This window comes from Cannabis sativa, chromosome 4 (assembly GCF_029168945.1).
Source record: "Cannabis sativa cultivar Pink pepper isolate KNU-18-1 chromosome 4, ASM2916894v1, whole genome shotgun sequence".
Taxonomy (NCBI): domain Eukaryota; kingdom Viridiplantae; phylum Streptophyta; class Magnoliopsida; order Rosales; family Cannabaceae; genus Cannabis; species Cannabis sativa.
The window spans coordinates 49,739,358-49,749,888 of record NC_083604.1 but is presented as its reverse complement, the minus strand read 5'-3'; the positions used below and the strand labels follow the sequence as shown (position 1 = coordinate 49,749,888).

At 36.5% G+C, this 10,531-nt stretch overlaps 1 protein-coding gene across 1 annotated transcript; it reads left to right on the top strand.

Annotated features, from left to right (window-relative positions):
- Positions 1–8,799: 8,799 nt before the first annotated feature.
- Positions 8,800–10,146, top strand: LOC115713306 (uncharacterized). The gene is made up of 2 exons (XM_030641785.2): positions 8,800–9,150; positions 9,304–10,146. The coding sequence occupies exons 1-2, from the start codon at positions 8,800–8,802 to the stop codon at positions 10,144–10,146; spliced, it is 1,194 nt and encodes a 397-aa protein (XP_030497645.2).
- Positions 10,147–10,531: the final 385 nt, after the last annotated feature.

Below are 10,531 nucleotides of genomic sequence, written 5' to 3'. Positions count from 1 at the left end.
AACAGATTCAGTCTCTTTTCCTTCTATTCTCTCTGTTTCTTTCTGCTATGGATTTGTGAAATGGTATCAGAGCCACCATTGTTGGTTCGGCTTCATCTTCATCTTTCTTCTTGCTTCTTTGATTTCTTATTTCTTCTTCAATGGCACGTGGTGGAGGAGCTCAAACTCGAACCAATCGTGATGCTGCTAATGCATCAAATGACTCGAACAGGTACTCTGTTCTTGGAGAGAACTCAAGATCCAGCACTGCCAATGATTTGTCGAATCCATTTTTTCTTTCGAATGGTGATAATCCAGCTACAGTTCTTGTACCAAAGATCTTAACAGGGAGTGAAAATTACAGTACCTGGAGAAGATCTATGATGATTGCTCTTGTTGCTAGAAACAAAATGAAGTTTGTTAATGGGAAGATTCCACAACCAGATGAGGATCATGAGGATTTTGATGCTTGGTGTCGATGTAACAGCACTGTAATCTCTTGGATACTTCATGCGATTTCTGCTGAAATTGCTGACAGCATTATGTATCTTGATAATGCAGCTGAGATTTGGTCTGAGTTACATGAAAGATTTAATGAAAAGAATGCTCCAAGAATTTACGATGCAAAGAAGACTATGCAGAATCTTGTGCAGGGTTCGAGCAGTGTTACTAGCTATTTCTTGTGTTTTTCTTGGCTATCCACCAGGAATGAAAGCTTATAAGCTCCTGGATTTGAACACAAACCAGATTTTCTACTCAAGAGATGTTCAGTTCTATGAACACATTTTCCCTTTTATTAAAACTGAACATTTACCTGCTGCATATGATCAGTTTTTCTCTGAAATGCCTACTCATACTCAGTTGTTTTTTCCTTGTTCTGAACCTAATTGTGCATCTGATACTACACATGCACAGAATTTTCATCAACCTGTTGTGCATCCTGAACAGGTTTTTAATTCTGATACACACAGTGAGCAGGTTATTAATTCCAACCTGCATAATGATCAGGTTTTTCCTACTCCTTCAACTGATTCCTCACAGGTTCCAATTCCTCCTGTTGTCACTCGAACAGGAAGACAAACACATAAACCCTCATATCTCAATGAATACCATTGTTATCTTGCTACTAATGCTTTTGCTTCTTCTTTTCAAAGCAAGTCTAACACACCTTATCCATTATCTGCTGTGTTGTCTTATCACAGGTTGTCCCCTGCCTTTCGAGCAACTGTTATGGCCATTTCGAGTCACTTTGAACCTGAATTTTTTAGTCAAGCACATGGCATACCCGAATGGGATAATGCCATGGACACTGAGATAGATGCTCTTGAAAGGAATGACACTTGGATTGTGGTTTCATTACCTGAGGGACAACATGTCATTGGTTGCAAATGGGTGTACAAAATTAAACTCAATGCTGATGGGAGTGTTGAGAGATTGAAAGCTCGGTTGGTTGCCAAGGGGTACAACCAACAGGAGGGGATTGATTACACTGACACTTTTGCTCCTGTTACTAAACTTGTGACTGTTAAATGTGTCATTGCTCTTGCTGCAATTAAGGGCTGGCACTTACATCAGTTGGATGTAAACAATGCATTCTTGCATGGTGATCTCAAGGAGGATGTTTATATGACTCTTCCTCAAGGTTATAAACCTAAGGGGGAGCTTCCTCACAATCCTGTATGCAAGCTAAAGAAGTCACTTTATGGTTTAAAGCAGGCCTCAAGGCAATGGTTTGCAAAATTCTCCACTGCCTTGTTTGATGAGGGATTTAATCACTCGGCTACAGACCATTCATTGTTCATTAAACACTTTGGTAGCCATTTCATATTCTTGTTGGTCTATGTTGATGATGTAATACTTGTTAGCAATGACCTTCAAGAATTGGAAGCTCTAAAAATCAGATTAAATGCCCGATTCAAATTGAAAGATTTGGGAAATCTTAAGTACTTCTTGGGGCTCGAGATAGCTAGATCACACAAACGCATATTTGTGTCACAAAGACCATATGCTTTACAGCTTCTTGAAGACTTAGGACACCTTGGATGCAAGCCTATGAACACACCTATGGAAGCCAATCTCAAGCTTGGACAGAATGAAAAAGAAAAGTTGGCAGACCCTACTCTATACAGAAGGATAGTTGGAAAATTGCAATATCTGACCATTACAAGGCCGGATATCTCATACTCAGTTAATAAACTGAGTCAATTCCTTGCTGTGCCAAGACTTAGCCACATGAATGCTGCTTTTCGAGTCCTGCAGTATGTGAAAGCCACACCAGGTCAGGGAATTTATTTCCCTGCTGATACTAAAGTCCAATTGAAGGCTTATACTGATTCAGACTGGGCTGCTTGTCCAGACACAAGGAGATCGACAACAGGTTTCTGTATTTTCTTAGGAGACTCTGTTATTTCATGGAGAAGCAAGAAGCAGCATACGGTTTCAAGATCCTCAGCAGAAGCTGAGTACAGAGCAATGGCGAATACCACATGTGAGATAGTTTGGCTGCTGTCAATCTTAAAGGAGTTGAAAGTCGATCATAAAGGGCCAGCATTGCTGTTTTGTGATAACAAATCAGCACAACATATTGCAGCAAACCCCGTTTTCCATGAGAGAACGAAGCACATAGAGATAGATTGTCACTTGGTAAGAGACAAGGTTCAAGCTGGAGTTATCAAGACTGTTCATGTGGCTTCCAAAGAACAACTAGCTGATATACTAACCAAACCTTTGTTTCCTAATCAATTCAATTACATTAAAAGCAAGATGGGATTGAAGAACATTTATTGTCCATCTTGAGGGGGAGTGTTAAGTTTGTTAGATTCAGTTGTTGAGTTGGTTAGAATCAGTTTTTGGTTAGTTAATAGTTAGTTGTAGGATCAAGTTAGTTATGACAGCTGTAACTAAACACCAGCTACTATAAGTAGCTTAATTGTATCTGTTTTCTTTGCTGATCAATTCAATAACAGATTCAGTCTCTTTTCCTTCTATTCTCTCTGTTTCTTTCTGCTATGGATTTGTGAAAATTTATATGAAAAAATAAGATCATAAATACCCTTGGTGGTATGGTAGAGTCAACAAACCTCCTATTAATGTATTCTGTAGACGCAAGGAAAGATATCTAGTTCGGGCATCAATCGTGTTATGCCCAATGAATGCAAGGAGAGAAGGGTCAGCAAAACACCACAAATGCTCAGTGCATTCTATACTGATACAAGCATATAGTTTTCTAGGTAAAATATAGAGATCACATTAGTCAAAAATTATTCACTAAGTTAAAGAAAGTAAAAATAAATTGAAGAAAAAAAAAACGAACAAATTAAATATACCTTGTAACGCCCTGTCCAACAGGGACGCCACGTGTGTGCAATTTAATAAAATTCTTATATAGATACTATATTATACCAAAAGTGTGGGTAATTAAAATTTTTTGTAATTAAAATCAAACATGTAAAAACTTCTTTATAGCAGAAGATAAGTAATGAGAACTATGGGGACCCCCTGTTTTCAAAATATTACAAACTAGTTTATTAGTACTTTTAAAATATAAACATTGTAATCCCAAAATACTATCAAAACGAAACATCCTGTTCACTGGGCGGAAACACTGCGGCTGATATATACATTGCTGCTACGACCCAGAACTCATGGCTGCTCAACCTTTGCTTTCCCCTTACCTGCACCATAAAACACCCGTGAGTCACAGAGACTCAACAAGAAAAGTGAACAAAACAATAACTGAAAAATGATTATCAATTTAATCTCATGTCATCATGTTTACACATAATATCATAAACACACAATCTTGGTACTTTATAAAATACCCCTTTACCACTCGTTGACCACGAGCTGTATATGTCACTATCGTTGCCCGATGAAGAAAACGATAAGTAAGAAACCTAACCGCGATTTCAAGAGTAATTACTTGTAACGGTATTAACTGTTTCCAACCCTAGGTCATAACCTAGGCTCAACAAATATTTAATCAAAGTCTTGATAATAATCAAGGCCATAACCTTTCAACCATTAATATTTAACCACATACGGTGCTTACCACTTTCCTTACCTTAGTTCTGAACTCAAGCGTACGGGCCAACTCAAGTGGAAAACAAGCTAGGCGATCCTGGTCCTATGTCACGACAACCAAAACTCAATAAAAACCTTAATCAAATTTCTGATAATCAACTCTGATTCTCACAATCGAACACACCCTACTTTCCCCCAGATCAAACTAGCTTAACCATCTCTAAAACACCCTGAATTCCACTCCGAAAGACACCCTGAATAAGATCGGACTTGAGGAGAAAAACACAAAATCGCCCTTTCCTGGGAAAAACGGTCGGCCGTTTTTCTGGGTGCCTGAAAAACGGCCTGCCTTTTTTTCCTGGCAGCCATAGTGATTTCTGGTTTTTCACCCCAAAAACCAATCAAACCTCCACCAAACCTGCTCAAACCTTCCAAAACAGTATAATATAGTAAACATGACATAACCCATTAATCAATTCATTGAAATATATCCATTTGCTCAAAATCACACTTCAAAGTGAAGAAAACATCATTCTATCCCTATGTAGCTTAATCATTTCAACCAGCCATTAAAACCACTTAATTCAAACTTCAACACACTCCAAAACAAACCTAATTCAACTAAGAAATCATGCTCAGAACTCATCTAGGCCTACAACCATGAACACCCAAAAAAACTAATAAAAACCTAGCTTAAAACCTAGGAAATCACCAAGAACATAAGGGAGAAGCTTACCTCAAGAGTCTAGGTTGAGTTGGGGTTAGATTCTGCTTGAGATGAGGAAGAATAGTTGAAGAAAATCTCCCTAGGTTGGCTGGTTTAGTTTGCTCGAAGGAAGAAGAGACGGAGAGCTTGGTTGTTCTTTTTTTTTTCTTAATTACTTGCCTTGGAAGATTGCTATTAATAGCTTTCTCTCTCTCTCTCTCTCTTTTTTTTTTTTTTTTTTTTTTTTTTTTTTTTTTATACTCAGCCCTAGAAAAGTAAAAAGGGCAAAGGACTACTTTACCCCTAATGAAAAAAAATAAACTTTAAAATAACCTAGGGCATTTTTGTAATTTTGCTAATTCCATTAAACCGACATTCTAAAATTTCTAACCTAGTCCGGAATATTCTCAAAATAATTCTTCCATAAATGTCGTGACATTTCTGACCAAAATCGTCGGGCCCAATATTTTATTAAATAAATTCCCAATAATTATCCCAATATAATCTCCGTAATTAATAAATTACGCTACTTATTTCATTGAGTAAACTCTCAACAATTACCCTAAGTAAGATCATAATCTTACTTCGTTACCAAAATAATTATAGATTTAATAAAATATGTCTATTTAAATATTATTTATTTTCCGGGATATTACAATTATCACTTCTTATAGGAATTTCGTCCTCAAAATTTACTTGAAAAGCTCGGGATACAACTCCCGCATCTGCGACTCTAACTCCCAAGCCGCTTCTTCAACTTTGCTGTTCCGCCACAGCACTTTAACTAGCAGAATAGTCTTGTTCCGCAGCACCTTTTCTTTCCTGTCTAAAATCTGCACCGGTTGTTCTTTATATGATAGGTCGGTTTGAAGCTCAATGTCTTCATTACTTAAGACATGAGTTGTATCTGATACATATTTCCGAAGCATTGAGACATGAAACACGTTATGAACCCCAGATAAAGCAGGAGGTAGAGCCAACCGATAACCTACCTGACCTACTTTCTCAAGAATCTCAAACGGACCAATAAATCTGGGACTCAACTTTCCTTTCTTCCCAAACCTTCGAATTCCTTTCATTGGGGATACCCGAAGGAAAACAAAATCCCCAATCTAGAATTTAACATTTCTACGCTTTAGATCTGCGTAGCTTTTCTGTCTACTTTGTGAAGCAAGCATACGAGCTCAAATCTTTTTAATAGCCTTACTCGTTCTTTGGACAGCCTCAGGTCCAAGATACCTACGTTCACCTGCTTCATCCCAGTGAATAGGTGATCGACATTTCCTTCCATAAAGCATCTCATACGGAGCCATGCCAATGGTACTCTGATAACTATTGTTATAAGAAAACTCAATCAGAGGTAGGTACTTGTTCCAAGAACCTTCAAAATCAATTACACATGCCCTCAGGATATCCTCAAGTATCTGGATAGTCCTCTCAGATTGACCATCGATTTGAGGATGAAAAGCTGTACTAAATTTAAATTTTGTACCCATTGCTTGCTGTAAGCTTTCCTAGAATTTGGATGTAAATTTTGGATCTCGATCCGAAACTATCGACTTTGGGGCACCGTGAAGCCGAACTATCTCCTTGATATATAAATCAGCATATTGATCCACTGTATACGTTGTCCTCACCGGAAGAAAGTGAGCAGACTTCGTATATCGATCCACTATCACCCAAATAGAATCATAATACCCTACTGTTCTGGGAAATCCCACTACAAAATCCATAGTGATGTCTTCACATTTCCATTCAGGAATTTTTAGAGGTTGAAGCAAACCTGCCGGCCTCTGGTGTTCTGCTTTAATTTGTTGACAGGTTAAGCATTTTGACACATATTCAACAATATCTCTTTTCATACCTGGCCACCAATATAAAACCTTCACATCATGATACATCTTTGTTGTTCCCGAGTGTAAGGAGTACGGTGTAGTATGAGATTCATCAAGAATCTCCTGTTTGATTTCTTTGTCAATCGGTACACAAATTATGTTCTTGTATCGCAACAACCCATCAAATAAATACGAAAAGTCTTTTGCCAATCCGGCCTCTAACTTCTCCTTATGCCCCTATAGCTCAAGATCACTTTGTTGAGCTACTCTAATTCTTTCCAACAAATCAGATTGCAGGGTAATGTTGGCAAGTTTTCCAATTACAAATTCAATTCCCGCTCTAGTCATATCCTCAGCTAATGCTGCTGAAATTTTCTTTAGTTCACAAACTTGCCCTGGTCCTTTTTGACTTAGAGCATCCGCTACCACATTTGCTTTACCAGGGTGGTAGAGAATCTCGCAGTCTTAATCTTTGACCAGTTCTAACCATCGTCGTTGCCTCATATTTAAATCCTTCTGAGTGAAAAAGTACTTGAGGCTTTTGTGATCAGTATAAATCTCACACTTCTCACCATACAGATAGTGACGCCAAACTTTCAATGCAAAAACAACTGCTGCCAATTCACACTAGAATACCATCTTTACTTACCACATGCCACAAGAAACTCACTTGAGGTAACCAAAATTCACATTTCTTAAACTTGGCATAACATTTATGCTCCCTGATGTTGACCAAAAGTCAATCACTCACTTATTTTGATGATAAACAAATATTTGATTATTATTTGTTACTAATATTTTCTTGACCATTTTGCAAGCAAATTCACAAAGTATCAATATTTGCTTCGTAAAGTCACACATAATCAAAGAAGTAGATTCAACAAGTATATAGACTACTTCATACTTCATAAGAGAAAAAGTTTCATCAAGAGATCAAGAATTCAAGACCCTACTCAAAAGAGGACTTCAAAAGATAAAAGTCAAAAGTCAACCCGAAAGTCAAAGTCAAAGTCAACTCTCGGGAAAAAGTCAACTTTGGATCAAAACATGAAAATCAAGTTAGGAAGCTCATCTACATCAAGACTACAAACAATCAAATGGTATAAATTTATTTTAGTCTTGTTAAAGTGATTTGCATAGTATACTAGGGTTTATAAGTACAAATTTTAGCCCATTCACTAACTTGTGCAACAAGTTTTCTCACACGATAGTTCAAAATTTTTTTTGATTGAATTTCTAAATCACATTTTGTTTAACAAAGAGAACAAAATTGGAATTTTTGAAATCGAATAATCGAGTAAAGAGTTATGCGCGTTTTAGTGCCGAAAAATGCAAGTTTTGAACCTGCCTGATTTTTGGCCTACCTATTGAAAATAGGTAGTCCGTTTTTCCCAGGATTTTTTTTAAAAATTGTGCTAACGCCTATAAACGGCTAGTTTTTGTTTCTACACTATATAAACTTGTTTTTCACTCAAAAATTAAGGTTGGTTGAGCTTCTATTCATCATATAAAATCATTCTAAGTGTCCTAAGCTAAAGAATTATTATCTTTTCATAAACACACCAACCACACACACTTGAGCCAAACTTGTTCTTATCTTCTCTAGTGTGCTTGCGATTCTCTAGGATTTTACATTGTTTTTTATCTTATTAGAGAGAGTTGGCTTTGTATTTCAAAATTACATATTCATTGTATTGAGAGGTGAGGTTGGCACCGGTAGAAAAATAACTCGGTTGTAGGTGAGGTTGACACCGGTTTTGTAAACAACTCGAGAAGAGTGAGATTGTCACTACAACATTCTGATAGTGGGATTGGCACTTCAACAATCCGGTGAGGTTGATAGTCCTTGGAAGAAAACTATTGTGAGAGGTTTGGGAAAAACCTTGGTGATTCCCCAGTGGTAAGGGTTAGTGAAGCCCGTTAACTTGGCTCGATAGTGGAACTCAAAGCTAGGCCCATAGCTTTGAAGACCAATGATGTAGGTGGCTTAGTTCTACCGAACCTTGTAAAAATCAAGAGTTTGCAATTTCTATCCCTAAAGTCTTTACATTTCAAGTTTATTATTTGTTTATACTTGTGATTATCTTTGTTATTGCATTAAACTTAAATATTTGCATGAATTGTCTTTGGGGTTTCTAAATTTCTGAAATTAGTTTAAATTTCCAATTCACCCCCCTCTTGGAAACATATCTTGTTCTAACAATTGGTATCAGAGCAAGGGCTCTTACTTTTGGGTAGATTTCACAATCTAAGAGTATGTCGTTTCCAAGCAATTCACACAATAACATGCTAGAAGGTTTAAGCACAAGTAGAGCACCATTCTTTGATGATGTAGACTTTCCTTATTGGAAAATTAGAATGGAAACTTATCTTCAATCCATTGATTTTGATTTGTGGCATATTGTATGTTATGGTCCTTACATTCCTATGCATGTTGTAAATGGTGTAGAAACTATAAAGAAATATGATGCATATGATGAAAATGATAAAAAGATGATGTCTAAGAATGTTAAGGCTAAGTATGCTTTAATATGTGGACTAGATAGAGATATATTTAAAAATATTGAGCAAGCCTCCTCGGCTCATGATATGTGGAAAATGTTAGAAGTAACTCATCAAGGAACTAGTGCCATGAAAGAAACTAAAATTCAACTTTTAGTTACTCAATATGAAAATTTCAAGATGTTACAACATGATACCATTGCTAACATGTATACTCGTTTCACAACTATTACTAATGGTTTGAACTCTCTTGGCAAGGTACTTACACAAAAAGATATGGTCACCAAGATTTTGAGAAGTCTCACCAAAGCCTACCAAGGCAAAGTAGTTGCCATCCAAGAAGCCAAGGACCTCTCAACTTTACCATTGGAAGAGCTCATTGGTTCTCTCATGAATCATGAGATTTTCATGAATGCTCAAGAAGAAGAGGAAGTCGATAAAAAGAAGAAGAACACCATTGCATTCAAATCCACTTCACATGATGATAGTGAAGCTAGTGAGCATGGTGATAGTGATATGGAGGATATAACCCTACTCACAAAGAACTTTAAGAAGTTTTTGAAGTTCAAGAAGAATGCAAATAGATTTTACAAAGGGAGTAACTCAAGGGAAAGCTCAAGAAAAGATGATCAAATTACTTGCTATGAATGCAAAAAGCCCGGTCATATGAAAACGGATTGTCCCTTGAGAAAGAGGAATAGGAGAAGGGCAATGGTGGCTACTTGGAGTGAAAGCGAGAAAGAAAGTTCCGAAGATGAACAACATGAGATAGCCAACACTTGCTTTATGACCATTGATGATAAGGTAAGTAATCCTAACCATACAAGTGATTTTGAAAGTGAAAGTGATGATGATGCACTTGATATGTCTTATGATGAATTATCAAAATCCTTTAATGATTTGTTTGTTGATTTTGAAAAATTGCTTGCTAAGAACTCAACTCAAAGAAAGAAAATAAGTTTATTGCTTGAAGAAGTTGAGGCTTTGAAAGTAAAAGAAAATGAGTTTTTGATTGAAACCCAATGCAAAAGTTGTTCCTTATTTGAAAAAGATATTGTAAACTTGAAAGCTAAAATTGATGATGTAAACAATGTGGTTTAAAATTTTACAAAAGGAAAAGAAAATTTTGAAATGATGCTTGGGAGTCAAAAATGTGTTTTTTCAAAAAGTGGTATAGGATATAACACTAGTGTGAAACAAAAATTACTTAAGAATTTTTTTGTTAAGTCATCTAGTAATTTGAACTTAACTTGCACTTATTGTAATCAAGATGGTCACACTAAATCCTATTGCCATGTGAAAAAGAATGCCTATTTTGGTAAGGCTATTTGGATACCAAAGGTTTTAAAGACTAACATCAAAGGACCCAAAGTTATGTGGGTACCAAAATGAAAGATATAAGTTTGTATTGTAGGTATCAATAAAGAGGAACCAAAGTTGGCTCTTGGGTGTTGATGCTTAAAGAAGAATCCCAAGTTCCTACATT